The sequence below is a fragment of the Bos taurus genome, chromosome 16 (genome assembly GCF_002263795.3).
Source record: "Bos taurus isolate L1 Dominette 01449 registration number 42190680 breed Hereford chromosome 16, ARS-UCD2.0, whole genome shotgun sequence".
NCBI lineage: Eukaryota > Metazoa > Chordata > Mammalia > Artiodactyla > Bovidae > Bos > Bos taurus.
The window spans coordinates 39455299-39470648 of record NC_037343.1 but is presented as its reverse complement, the minus strand read 5'-3'; the positions used below and the strand labels follow the sequence as shown (position 1 = coordinate 39470648).

General features: G+C 37.9%; 1 protein-coding gene across 9 annotated transcripts in view; it reads right to left on the bottom strand.

The window, feature by feature from the left end:
- The window catches only part of DNM3 (dynamin 3), a 651174-nt gene that overhangs the window by 439603 nt on the left and 196221 nt on the right, over positions 1-15350 (bottom strand). For all 9 annotated transcript variants that reach the window (XM_059875294.1, XM_059875295.1, XM_059875296.1 and 6 more), the window contains exons 3-4: positions 13301-13450; positions 11473-11676 (exon numbers count right to left, since the gene is read on the bottom strand). In XM_059875294.1, coding sequence (XP_059731277.1) covers positions 11473-11676; positions 13301-13450 — 354 coding nt within the window. The remainder of the gene's footprint in view (positions 1-11472; positions 11677-13300; positions 13451-15350) is intronic.

Below are 15350 nucleotides of genomic sequence, written 5' to 3'. Positions count from 1 at the left end.
GATCCCCAAGTTGGGAAATCTGCTGTGGGCCTAGAACTTTTTCAACAGTGCGAGAACTCCTTTGGTATAATTGTTCTGTAGTTTGTGGGTCGCCTACTCTGCAGCTCTCTGGTAGGGCTAATGGAGACCTTCTCCAGGAGGTGTGGCATAAGTCTCTAAGCTTAGTTTCTCTTACATAAAACTGAGCAATGCTACCTACCCTACAGATAATTGTGGTTATAACATATGACACATAGTGTTATTACACTACCATTTCACTTGAATTAATAATATATGTTGAGGACCAAATCACATCCCCTAAAATACAAAAGTATTCATTTCATAAAGCAGGTCCTCTATAAACTTTTTTTAGGGGGGAGGGGAACTTTTATGATCCCACAATAAGAGAAGATGCCATGGAAACAGCTTATTTTTTAAGTAGTGAAGAGTCACAAAAATAATTAGAAATATGTACTGTACATCTACCTAGTCTAGCATCCTACTAGATGGTCCAGCATGTAGAATTAACACTATTGAACACAAGCACTTTGCTGGGCTCAATAGACGCCTGATGAATGAATGTCGAACAACAAATTAATGAATTGGCTAACAAAGGCAGTGACTGAATTTTTAAGACACCTGAGTAAAACTTCTAAATTGCTGGAGGAAGTATTTCTTAGAGAAATCAATGCAAGGTAGTCACCAAGGTGAGAATCATATCAACCCATGTTACGAATCCAAGTCTGCCCCTTTTACTCTGTATCTGTGAGCAGCAGTTGGCACAATGCCTTAAACACACTAAGCCAGGTTAAGGATAATCCTCCTTCCACCCAACCCCAGACTCAACCTAGCTAAGGTCTTCTTTCACCTAAAGTTAATCTAGTAATTTGCTGGTGAATCTGAAATTATTTTAACTTTTATGACACATTACTAAAATACTCAAAATAATTCTTTCACAATTCTGTTATCAAGTCTCATTAATTCACATTCCTGTAGGCAACAGTTTGGATTACAGAATACTACTGATTGTTTTACACATTTACTATTACTATAACTGATGCACAATAAACAAAAGAACAGGGACATCCCTGGTGATCCAGCAGTTAATACTCCGCGCTTTCATTGAAGGGGTACAGGTTCCATCCCTGGTCAGGGAACTAAGATCCCACATGCTGTGCGGTGCAAACAAACAAAAAAATTATTTAACAAAGTAGTGTCCCATGAATATTTTCAAAAGGAAAACAATTGCTAGCATCTGACTAGCCATTTAGACTAAGAGTTGTCTTTACAGACAAATTTACCTTATTTACTTATCATAGCAACCTTTTGAAGTAAGGTTTATTATCATTGCATGTCATTTTAGAGTTGAGGCAACAAAGTTCAAAAAAGTTAAACAGATTGTCCAAGAATATATAACCAGGAAGTCACAGATCAGTTTCAAAACCCTGTGTTCTGTCATCTATCAGATCAAATCAGATGAGTCGCTCAGTCGTGTCCGACTCTTTGCGACCCCATGAATCGCAGCACACCAGGCCTCCCTGTCCATCACCAACTCCCAGAGTTCAGAGACTGACGTCCATCGAGTCAGTGATGCCATCCAGCCATCTCATCCTCTGTCGTCCCCTTCTCCTCCTGCCCCCAATCCCTCCCAGCATCAGAGTCTTTTCCAATGAGTCGACTCTTCGCATGAGGTGGCCAAAGTACTGGAGTTTCAGCTTTAGCATCATTCCTTCCAAAGAAATCCCAGGGCTGATCTCCTTCAAAATGGACTGGTTGGATCTCCTTGCAGTCCAAGGGACTCTCAAGAGTCTTCTCCAACACCACAGTTTAAAAGCATCGATTCTTCAGCACTCAGCCTTCTTCACAGTCCAACTCTCACATCCATACATGACCACAGGAAAAACCATAGCCTTGACTAGATGGACCTTTGTTGGCAAAGTAATGTCTCTGCTTTTGAATATGCTATCTAGGTTGGTCATAACTTTCCTTCCAAGGAGTAAGCGCCTTTTAATTTCATGGCTGCAATCACCATCTGCAGTGATTTTGGAGCCCCCATAAATAAAGTCTGACACTGTTTCCACTGTTCCCCCATCTATTTCCCATGAAGTGATGGGACCGAATGCCATGATCTTAATTTTCTGAACGTTGAGCTTTAAGCCAACTTTTTCACTCTCCACTTTTACTTTCATCAAGAGGCTTTTTAGTTCCTCTTCATTTTCTGCCGTAAGGGTGGGGTCATCTGCATATCTGAGGTTATTGATATTTCTCCCAGCAATCTTGATTCCAGCTTGTGCTTCATCCAGCCCAGCATTTCTCATGATGTACTCTGCATATAAGTTAAATAAACAGGGTAACAATATACAGCCTTGACGTACTCCTTTCCCTATTTGGAACCAGTCTGTTGTTCCATGTCCAGTTCTAACTGTTGCTTCCTGACCTGCATACAAATTTCTCAAGAGTCAGATTAGGTGGTCTGGTATTCCCATCTCTTTCAGAATTTCCCACAGTTGATTGTGATCCACACAGTCAAAGGCTTTGGCATAGTCAATAAAGCAGAAATGGATGTTTTTCTGGAACTCGTTTGCTTTTTCCATGATCCAGCGGATGTTGGCAATTTGATCTCTGGCTCCTCTGCCTTTTCTAAAACCAGCTTGAACATCAGGAAGTTCACGGTTCACGTATTGCTGAAGCCTGACTTGGAGAATTTTGAGCATTACTTTACTAGCATGTGAGATGAATCCAATTGTGCGATAGTTTGAGCATTCTTTGGCATTGCCTTTCTTTGGGATTGGAATGAAAACTGACCTTTTCCAGTCCTGTGGACACTGCTGAGTTTTCCAAATTTGCTGGTATATTGAGTGCAGCACTTTCACAGCATCATCTTTCAGGATTTGGAATAGCTCCACTGGAATTCTATCACCTCCACTAGCTTTGTTCATAGTGATGCTTTCTAAGGCCCACTTGACTTCACATTCTAGGATGTCTGGCTCTAGGTCAGTGATCACAGCATCGTGATTATCTGGGTCATGAAGATCTTTTTTGTACAGTTCTTCTGTGTATTCTTGCCATCTCCTTAATATCTTCTGCTTCTGTTAGGTCCATACCATTTCTGTCCTTTATCGAGCCCATCTTTGCATGAAATGTTCCTTTGATATCTCTGATTTTCTTGAAGAGATCTCTAGTCTTTCCCATTCTTTTGTTTTCCTCTATTTCTTTGCATTGATCACTGAGGAAGGCTTTCTTATCTCTTCTTGCTATTCTTTGGAACTCTGCATTCAGATGTTTATATCTTTCCTTTTCTCCTTTGCTTTTCAATTCTCTTCTTTTCATAGCTATTTGTCAGACCTCCCCAGACAGCCATTTTGCTTTTTTGCATTTCTTTTCCATGGGGATGGTCTTGATCCCTGTCTCCTGTACAATATCACGAACCTCATTCCATAGTTCATCAGGCACTCTATCTATCAGATCTAGGCCCTTAAATCTATTTCTCACTTCCACTGTATAATCATAAGGGATTTGATTTAGGTCATACCTGAATGGTCTAGTGGTTTTCCCTACTTTCTTCAATTTCAGTCTGAATTTGGCAATAAGGAGTTCATGATCTGAGCCACAGTCAGCTCCTGGTCTTGTTTTTGCTGACTGTATAGAGCTTCTCTATCTTTGGCTGCAAAGAATATAATCAATCTGATTTCGGTGTTGACCATCTGGTGATGTCCATGTATACCATTTAATAAAGCAATTAATTGAAGAGTGATTTGATGAAGTGCAAAGAGCACTAGATGAAGAGGAAGGAGATATCACAAATACACTGTGTGGTTGCAAGTATGTTATTCAACACTGCATACATCTGACAGGCAACTTAGCCAGCATGCACGCAGATCACCTGAACAAATGTCCTCACCCCAAAATAGGACCTCACCATAACCAATCTCAAAGTATTCTGGTGAAACTAAAATCAAAGTATGTAAAAGTAATTTGAAAATTTAAGACCACTATACTGGGAAAAATATATTAAAACATTATATCATTCTGATGATTAGGAATTTGACCTTTTAAATAGTATAGTCATTCCTCTTGAAGTTTTACTAAAAATCCTCATTTAGTTAGTAAAAACATTTTTCACAAATTACTCAAAAGATAAGCTCAACCTTTGTCTAGCTACAAATTTGTGACATTACACATACACTGGGAGAATAATTCATCATGAAGCTTATTTCAATATAAAACATATATAACTCTATCCCAGCATTTTAGTAACACTTACTTTGAAAAAAGAGTTTACTTTTAAGATCATTATGCAAATAACTTATAATTAACTTATCAACAGAAACTTCCTTCTCAAGTATATATTCAAATATATCCAAATCCTGCTTAATTGAAAATAGCCTATGTCAAATAGGCTTAATTCAGTGCAAAGTAGCTACTGCCTAAAATAGACCATATCTCAGAAAACTATATAATTATGTACCCTGGTGGATAAGATTAGAATTCAGATATCTTGAATAAAGAATGATCTTCTATTATCTAAATAGGTCATTCTCTTTAGCTAAGGGCAAAACTTCAGGAAAGGTGTACATGAAGTGATGAGAACAGACTTTCAAGCTAGCCAAATCAATCCTGAAGCCTAACAGGGTGACAGATGTCACAGTCAGATTGCCCTCATCATCTCAACTCAAATATCTTTTATATGGAAATGTCCTGATTTCCATATAATGTCCTATACATAGGATTAGGATAAAGAATATTGGACTAGAATAAGGAATGGTGGAATAGAAACTCTGAAAAGACCATTCCTTCATAAAAGCAATAATACAGGCAATAGTTGTCAAAGTCAACTTTTTCAGAAGTCTCAAAATTAATCAAAAGCTTACAACAAAGTGAGGGGCATTTATTCAATAAAATCTCTGGATCTCAGGAAAAACAGAAAGATTTGTGATGTTTCAACTTTCCCTATTCCCATTCTCCTCTCCTTAGCTCTGCAGTAAACTTAAAGACCAAAATCCCACAATTATAGTGGAAAAAACTAGCATCCTGAAGCTACTGGAAGGATGAGAACAGGGTTGGAATACATCAGAAGTACCACTTTCAGAGAAGTATAATTATTTAACTTGTCTAGTAATTAAAATACTCATTTATAGGGCTTTTCTTTATTTTACCTGGCTCAGAGTTTCCTCAGTAAAAATAGCCTTTTCCCCCAGAAAGCCTGTGGAAAACAGTAAGTGGCAATTGTTTAACATAACAGCTGCCTCAGGCAGCAGTAAGAGTTGGGGCAAAAAAAAAAAAAAGATGATGACCAAAAAACTTTAAAGGAAAATCTGGGGAACGAGATGGCCATTAAGGCCTTTGAATTTTGTATAATCTAGAATCTAGCAGGCCATGCCTGGGGTTACATACATTCTCAGGAAACATCTCAGAAAGCCCTAAACTCTCATCTCTAGCTAACCTTAAGGGTCTACACAAGCAGAAATTGAAAACTAAGGCACAGCTGTGAACTGCCTGCACACTGAAGGCACATTCCAAAATGTACGTCAAATTCTTCAGCAAATGCTGGGAGACTTCCTGGCTCTGAGCATTTAAAAAAATTTCTGTCCAATAATTAGTTGACCAATGAGAAAATTGAGTAGACTTTTTAATGACCACAAACAACAAAAAATACAGACTTTACAGAATTAGCTCAGGAAAATTACTAAGCAAATAGCAACAACAACCAACAACAAAAACAAACATTGGAGGAGGAGAGGAATCTGATTTTGAGTGGTGCCACATTATACTACTTAAAATATTCCATTTTCAACAAAACATTATAAGATGTATGAAGAAAGTATGCCTCATACACAGAAAAATATTCAATAGAAACTGTCTCTGAGGAAGTCCAGACATCAACCTTACTAGACAAAGATTTTAAATCAGGTATTTTAAATATTTTTTTTAAGAACTAAAGGAAGTCATATATAAATAACTAAAAAAGTAAGAGAATGATATTTCACCAAATATCAATATAGAGATTAGTTTTAAAAAATAAAGTCTGGAGGTGGAAATTAAAATAATAGGAATAAAAACATTTCCCAGAAATATTCAACAGCAGATGTGAGCAAGCAGAAAAAAGAACCTTCAGACCAGTCAGTTGAAACTGTTCCTCTCATCTGAGGATTAGATAGAAAAAAAGAAGAAAATAAAGGAGTAAATCAAGCCTGTGAACATACATTTAGTGGAAATTTCAGAAAGAAAAGAAATGAGAAGAAAGAATAGTTAAAGAAATAATGGCTGAAAATGCCCAAAATTTGATGAAAACTAAACTACACATTCAAAAAGTTCAACAAACTCCCAGCAAGATAAAAAAGCAAAGAGATTCATTCCTATAAACACCATAATCAAACATGCAAAAGACAAAGAGAAAATCTTAAAAGCAACAAGAGAGAAAAGATTCAAAGGATCTTCAATGAGATGAACAGCTGATTTCTCATCAGAAAATTATAGAGGTCAAAAGGCAGTAAGATGGCATGCTCAAAGTGGTGAAATAAAGACCGTGAACTAAGAATTCTCCTTCAAAATTAAGGAGAAATTAAGAGATTCCAAGACATACAAAAACCAAAAGAACCCCTCACTAGCAAATTTACCCTACAAGAAATACTAACTGAAGTCTTTCAGGCTGAAATGAAAAGACACCAGACAGCAATGCTGGACTACCAGTAAAGAGTCCGCATTTTTATTGCAGAGGGCACAGGTAGGATCCCTGGTCAGGGAACTAAGATCCCACAAGCCACACAGTGCAGCCTAAATAAATACATAAATAAATAGTCAATCCATTAAAAAAAAATCCACACAAAGCAATAAAGAACGTTGGTAAAAGTAACTACAGTTGACCCTCCGTATTCACTGCTTCTATACCCATGATTCACCAAACCATGGATCAAAAATATTCAAAGAAAATTCCATAAAGCTGCCAAAAGCAAAACTTGAATTTGTCACATACCAGCAACTATTTACATAGCAATCACATTGCATTAGGTATTATAAGTAATCAAGAGACGATTTAAAGTATACGGGAGGATGTGTATATTCTACAAGCAAATATCGTGCCATTTTATATGAGGGACTTGATTCACATATGTATTGGAACCAATTCCCCATAGATATCAAGGGACAAATGTACATAAATAAATGTAAAAGAAAATATAATGTATTTGTGTTTGTCTGTAACTTTTTTTCTCCTAACTGATTTAAAAGAAAACTACAAAAGCAATAATTATATCTGTGTTGATAGGCACATGATGTATAAAGATAAATTGTGTAATAATAACAACACAAAGGAGAGGGACGGAATGGAGCTCTATGAAGCAAAAATTTTGTATACTATTGGAATTAAGCTCGTGTTGACCTAAACTAGATTGTTCTAAATTAAGAGATCAATTATAATCCCATAGCAATCACTAAGAAAATAACTTTAAAATACTCAAATAAATGACACAGTAATTAAAATAATACTTTAGAAAACACATTTTTAACAAAAAAGAACAAGGCAATAATAAAGAAATATAAAAACAAAAAATATATAATATATACATAAGATAGTAAAACAACAGCCATAAATTCTATCAGTAATTACATGGAAATGGACTAACACTCCAATCAAAAGGAAGATACAGTTGAATAGGCTTTTTAACAATTGAACCAACAATATGCTATTTACAAAACATACATTTTATATTAAAAGACACAAATAGGTTGAAATTTAAGGATGGAAATAGTTATACCAGGCTCCTGCTGCTGCTGCTAAGTCACTTCAGTCATGTCTGACTCTGTGTGACCCCACAGACGGCAGCCCACCAGGCTCCCCCGTCCCTGGGATTCTCCAGGCAAGAACACTGGAATGGGTTGCCATTTCCTTTTCCAATGCATGAAAGTGAAAAGTGAAAGTAAAGTCGCTAACAGGTACCAAAAGAGTTGAAGTGCCTACACTAAAATCAAACAAAATAGAATTTAAGACAAAATTGTTACTAGAGAAAACAGAGAACATTATATAATGATCAAAAGGTCAATCCATCAAAAAGATATAATGAGTACAAATACACCCAACAACAGTCTTAAAATATATAAAGCAAAATTCAACACACTTGAAGGGAGAAACAGACAATTTATCTGAAAATGAGAGGCTTCAAACTCTCATTTTCAATAATAGAAGAACAAGACAGAGGAACAAGAAGGAAATAATATTTGAATGGCATTATAAACCAATACACCTAGAAAACATCAAGAGAACACTCAACAGCAGGAAAAAAAATACATTCTTCTCAAATACACATGGAACATTCTTCAGGGTAGACCATATGTTAGGTCATAAAATAAGTCTGAATAAATGTAAAGGGACAAAAATGACACAAAGTATGTTCTCTAATCACAGTGGGATGAAGTTGGGAAGACAGAGAGGGTAAATAAATGTATTTGTCAACCCCAATATATTATGTCTCTATATCTCATATTCTAAACTCAAGTTGCATTGAGTCCTACAGCATCTTCTTTTCTCTTTTGATTATTTTACTACAAATATGAACACTATTGCTGTGGGCAAGAATTCACCCTCTTCCTTTGGAGCTTCAGTAATGTCCAGGACCAGCCAAAGCCTCAGGATAGCAGCACATAAAAGTGGGTCTCTGGTGGAGACCTAATAACCATGCAAACCTGAGGGCTCTCAAGTACAACAATGTTCAGGAGTTTCAGCATTGAAACTAGGACACAAAAACAAATAATAAACCCTGAGGTTAGCAAGGAATTTCTAGTAACTAAGCCAAGAAGTGTACTTAAGAGCTTTCAGGCAATGAATTTTTTCTCTTTAGCCATCACTATGCAAAAGTAGACAAGGAAGTAGAATACCATGGCACTGAATATTTTCTCTATTCCTGCAAAATTATCAATTCTCTGCAAAGTTATCTGTCAATTATCTGCAAACTTTAAAAAATCTGTTCTTAGGACTACTGTTTACAGTATATAAAAAACTGGGGTAAAGATGGGCTATCTTTAAAAGCAGGAGTTAAAATGAGCTGTAAGAAATCAGGTTCATTTGGGATAAATTCATGAATATTCATATGGCAATTTCTAAGCAGTATTTAATACAAATAAGCTTGTAAAATAAGCCAGGTCTGTAACAGAAAAAGAGGCCTCATTTAACTTTCTGGATATATATTTGTGGCAGATAGACTGGGGATATCATTTGCACTCCTCCATGAAGCTTCACTACAAACAAAGCTAGTGGAGGTGATGGAATTCCAGTTGAAGTATTTCAAATCCTGAAAGATGATGCTATGAAAGTGCTGCACTCAATATGCCAGCAAATTTGGAGAACTCAGCAGTGGCCACAGGACTGGAAAAGGTCAGTTTTCATTCCAATCCCAAAGAAAGGCAATGCCAAAAAATGCTCAAACTACCACACAACTGCACTCATCTCACATGCTAGTAAAGTAATGCTCAAAATTCTCCAAGCCAGGCTTCAGCAATACATGAACCGTGAACTTCTAGATGTTCAAGCTGGTTTTAGAAAAGGCAGAGGAACCAGAGATCAAATTTCCAACATCTGCTGGATCATGGAAAAAGCAAGCGAGTTCCAGAAAAACATCCATTTCTGCTTTATTGACTATGCCAAAGCCTTTGACTGTGTGGATCACAATAAACTGTGGGAAATTCTGAAAGAGATGGGAATACCAGACCACCTGACCTGCCTCTTCAGAAGCCTGTATGCAGGTCAGGAAGCAACAGTTAGAACTGGACATGGAACAACAGACTGGTTCCAAATAGGAAAAGGAGTACATCAAGGCTGTATATTGTCACCCTGTTTATTTAACTTATATGCAGAGTACATCATGAGAAATGCTGGGCTGGATGAAGCACAAGCTGGAATCAAGATTGCTGGGAGAAATATCAATAACCTCAGGTACGCAGATGACACCACCCTTATGGTAGAAAGTGTAGAGGAACTAAAGAGCCTCTTGATGAAAGTGAAAGAGGAGAGTGAAAAAGTTGGCTTAAAGCTCAACATTCAGAAAACGAAGATCATGGCATCTGGTCCCATCACTTCATGGCAAATAGATGGGGAAACAATGGGAACAGTGGCTGACTTTATTCTGGGGGCTCCAAAATCACTGAAGATGGTGACTGCAGCCATGAAATTAAAAGACGCCTACTCCTTGGAAGGAAAGTTATGGCCAACCTAGATAGCATATTCAAAAGCAGAGACATTACTTCGTCAACAAAGGTTCATCTAGTCAAGGCTATGGTTTTTCCAGTGGTCATGTATGGATGTGAGAGTTGGCATATAAAGAAAGCTGAGTGCCAAAGAATTGATGCTTTTGAACTGTGGTGTTGGAGAAGACTCTTGAGAGTCCCTTGGACTGCAAGGAGATCCAACCAGTCCATCCTAAAGGAGATCAGTCCTGGGTGTTCATTAGAAGGACTGATGCTAAAGCTGAAACTCCAATACTTTGGCCATCTTATGAGAAGAGTTGACTCACTGGAAAAGACCCTGATGCTGGGAGGGATTGGGGGCAAGAGGAGAAGGGGACGACAGAGGATGAGATGGTTGGATGGCATCACCAACTCAATGGACATGTGTTTGGGTGGACTCTGGGAGTTGGTGATGTACCAGGAGGCCTGGCGTGCTGTGGTTCATGGGGTCGCAAAGAGTCAGACACCACTGAGCAACTGAACTGATGAAGTTTCAGCTGAAGTAAGTGTTGACTTCTCAAGGATATGACTGTGCTGCACTCTCTAGACTCCACGGATGGAAGTGCTATCTCTGTTCCATCAGATAGCCTGATCTTGTCTCTTCGGGACAAGAATGCTTATGAGACAGGTGTTTTAGTATCATTTTTATAACTAGATTCCAGCCCCAATCCATATTCTGGCTCTCCCAAGCCACTAATGCTGAAAGAGGAGTCCCAGTGATGTTCCCCATAGCCACCTGGAACTTCCACCCGCTTTGTTTCAAGCTCCAGTCTCAGGTATATAGGTTTAGACTATATTCCCCAGTTATTTTTCTTTTAGCATCTTAAATACAAAAGAGCTAACAACATTAATAATGGCTAATGTAAAGACTCTGGGAGTTGATGATAGACAGGGAGGCCTGGCATGCTGCGATTCATGGGGTCGCAGAGTCGGACACGACTGAGAGACTGAACTGAACTGAACTGAAAAGGGATCAATGGTAAAGAATTCTACTGCAAAGTAGGAGATGTGAATTGAATCCCTGGGTCAGGAAGATCCCCTAGAGAAGGAAATGGCAACCCACTCCAGTATTCTTGCCTGAAGAATCCCATGGACAGATGAGCCTGGCAGGCTATAGTACATGGGGTTGCAAAAGAGTTGGACACAACTTAGCAACTAAATAACAACAATTTAACTGATAATGAAATCAAGTCATGAGATTTTGTATTATCTTGAAACATACCCAAACTCTTGACATTTGAAACTAATTCCCTTTCATCTAATGAGCCACACACTCACCTTGAGGATCAACTTCTTTCGCTAGCTTCAACGCATCTGAGTTTGCAAGATCAGTGTTGGCTGGGGTAACAGCCAGAATCAGACAGTTCTCCCGTGTGATGAACTGCATAATCATTTCTCTGATCTGGTACTCAATATCTGGAGGCTGATCTCCCACGGGCACTTTAGTAATTCCGGGCAGGTCAATCAGGGTTAAATTTAACACTGTGGAAAGGGAAAAAAATGTCTTACATGTAACCGTCAATGCTGAAAGATATCAACAAGGCAGAATCATGTGTTATTTTCCTAGAAATGAAACAAGCTGAGCGTTATATAATGTGTATCTGAAGGGTTCCAACTCATGTGCATAGAATAAAACAGGATAGAATTCAAACTGGCCTTGCAAATTTTCTCTATTTTTATGATATGATTGTGCTAGGTCAAATGATCATTTTAACATAATTTAAGAAGCGCTGGTTTGCATACCTAATAGCTTTCTCAGAGAATTGCCATGTTTGTAACTAGGGGCCTATAATTCAAACACGGAACAATAAGAGAATATATTGTCTATCTTGTACTTCCCTTAAAATGGTGTAAAAATGCTCAGAGTAAGGTTTGTCCTTCCTTTTAAAAGCATTATGCATTATTAACAAAGTGTTAGCCACTTAGCCTGGGCTTCCCAGGTGGCTGAGTGGTAAGGAACATGCCTGCCAATGCAGGAGACATGGGTTCAAACCCTGGGTGGGGAAGATTCCCTGGAGAAGGACATGGCAACTCACTCCAGTATTCTTGTCTAAAAAATCCCATGGACAGAGGAGTCTGGTGGGCTACAGTCTATGGGGTCATAAAGGGTCAGACTCAACTTAGCGACTAAACAACAGCAACAAGTCGCTTAGCTTATTGGAAAGCAGTTAGTCATGAAGTTAGTGTGCAGCCTCTACAGCCAGACTCATGGAGCACCATTCTGGTGCTACTTACCAGGAAACTACTAAGTCAGTGACTCCAGCCCTGACCTGGCTATTGTTCTCTCTATACACAAAAGCTCCAAGTCCTCTTGCTGCTGCTGCTGCTGCTAAGTCGCTTCAGTCGTGTCCAACTACGTGCAACCCCGTAGACGGCAGCCCACCAGGCTCCCCCGTCCCTGGGATTCTCCAGGCAAGAACACTGGAGTGGGTTGCCATTTCCTTCTCCCCAAATCCTCTTGGGAAGTTGTAATTGAGCATTTCATGGTCCAATTTAAAAGCAACAGAACTGGGGAGAAGATTAGAGATGAAAATCTGTCCCACCAAAATCTTAGTCATTCTGGAGGCTGTTTATTCTGTATTACCCACCAAGAATTGGTTATCTAATTTATAAGTTTTTCTTGACAGTCTGGGGAGAAAAAATCACAGTTGATTCCTCAGGAAGAGAATAAATAAGAATATATAGGACTGAAAGAATATTCATTAAAGAAAACTCAACCATAGTACCAAGCACCTCTAAGATTTTTGCAAAAGCTGAAGATACTAAAAATATAAGTTTTCATGCATTCTTCTTTAGAATTCTAAAAGTTTAAAATATACATAAACAAAACTTTGTAAAATAATGTACTCAATTCTCTTTTACAAATTATCTCCTCCTGACTCCCATAAATAATTCTATGAGCTGTTTGGATTATATCATTTACTGAAGTACCTAAGCACAATCTTACACACCAAGATTTTTTGAGAGAAAAAAAACAATTATGTAAAGTTTAAAAATAAAATAAAATAAAATAAAAAATTCATTTTACATAAATAATGTATGTTAATTAACATACATAGTAAAAATTTTTGAGGACAAGAATTTGGAATTTTGTTATTTTACTTACCATGTGGGGAATAGACTCGTAAATTAATAGGTATGGAGGAAATGCCTTTATTCATTCCAGTTACTCGATCTGTTTCAGCTTCAATCTCATGGCGAACTTCATCAAAATCTGTAAATTTTTTTCCTTTGCAGTGTAGAAATTCAGCATATTCTATAAAAGACAAATTAATACAACCTAAAATTCAGGTACTCTTGCAGTAATTATAAGGAAACGATGCTTCTTTAATTACAAGTCAAAGTATCCAATATTGCCTCTTCAGCCATCATAATGAGAGAACATGGAGGTAACTAAAAAGCACAGTTAACACTTGAGAAATGTTAAACACAGTACAAATGCTAATGGTGCAGAATTGCTAATTTTCAGATTAGCAATTAACTATTAAAAGCAGTCTTTAAACTGCAAAGCCTATTAAATAAAGAGAATTTTGGCCCTCCAAATGATATAACAAATAACAGCAACCAATTCTCAAAGAAGTTAGAGCTGGGATATACAAAAAGCCTACTTACTAATCCTATTAGCATGTCCTTTCTGAATATCACCACTTTAACATGATGGATGCTAAACCTGGAATGTTAGGTCCATGAATCAAGTAATAGTAAAGAGGAGGTGGCAAGAGTGAACACTGACATCTTAGAAATCAGTGAACTAAAATGGATGGAAATCAGCGAATTTAATTCAGATTACCATTATATCTGGGCTTCCCTGGTGGCTCAGACAGTAAAGCGTCTGCCTGCAGTGCGGGAGACCTGGGTTCGATCCCTGGGTTGGGAAGATCCCCTGGAGAAGGAAATGGCAACCCACTCCAGTACTCTTGCCTGGAAAATTCCATGGACAGAGGAGCTTGGTGGACTATAGTCCATGGGGTCACAAAGAGTTGGACACAACTGAGTGACTTCACTTGTACTTTCACCATTATATCTACTACTGTGGGAAAGAATCTCTTAGGAGAAATGGAGCAGCCCTTATAGTCAACAAAAGAGTCTGAAATGCAGTACTTGAGTGCAGTCTCAAAAACAACAGAATGATCTTGGTTTGTTTCCAAGGCAAACCATTCAGCATCACAGTAATCCAAGTCTATGCCCCAACCGCTAATGCCAAAGAAGCTGAAGTCGATTTTATGAAGATCTCCTACAAGACCTTCTAGAACTAGCACCAAAAAAAAAAAAAAAAAAAAAGATGTCCTTTTCATCACAAGGGATTGGAATGCAAAAGTAGGAAGTCAAGATATACCTGGAGTAAAAAGGCAAGTTTGGCTTTGGAATATAAAATTAAGCAGGGCAAAGGCTAATAGAATTTTGTCAAGAAAACACACTGGTCCTAGCAAACACCCTCTCCAACAACACAGGAGACAACTCTTAACATGGACATCACCAGATGGTCAATACCGAAATCAGATGGATTATGTTCTTTGCAGCCAAAGACGAAGAAGCTCTATACAGTCAGCAAAAACAAGACCTGGAGCTGACTGTGACTCCAATCATGCACTCCTTATTGCAAAGTTCAGGCTTAATTTTAAGAAAATGGTGAAAACTACTAGGCCATTCAGGTATGACCTAAATCAAATCCCTTATGATTATACAGTGGACGGGACAAATAGATTCAAGGGATTAGATCTGGTAGACAGAATGCCTGAAGAACTATGGACTAAGATTCATAACATTGTAAAGGAGGTGGTGACCAAAACCATCCCCAAGAAAAAGAAATGCAAGGAGGCAAAATGATTGTCTGAGGAGGCCTTAGAAATGGCTGAGAAGAGAAGTGAAAGACAAGAGAGAATGAGAAAGATATACCCAAATGAATGCAGAGTCCCCGAGAATAGCAAGGAGAGATAAGGAAGCCTTCCTAAGTGAACAATGTTAAAAAAGAAAAGAAAAGAAAACAATAGAATGGGAAAAACTAGAGATCTCTTCAAGAAAGTTGGGAGCTATCAAGGGAATATTTCATGTAAGGATAGGGATGATAAAGGACAGAAACAGTAAGGACCTAACAGAAGCAGAAGAGACTAAGAAGAGGTGGCAAGAAGTTCTTCTATATAGAACTATACAGAAGA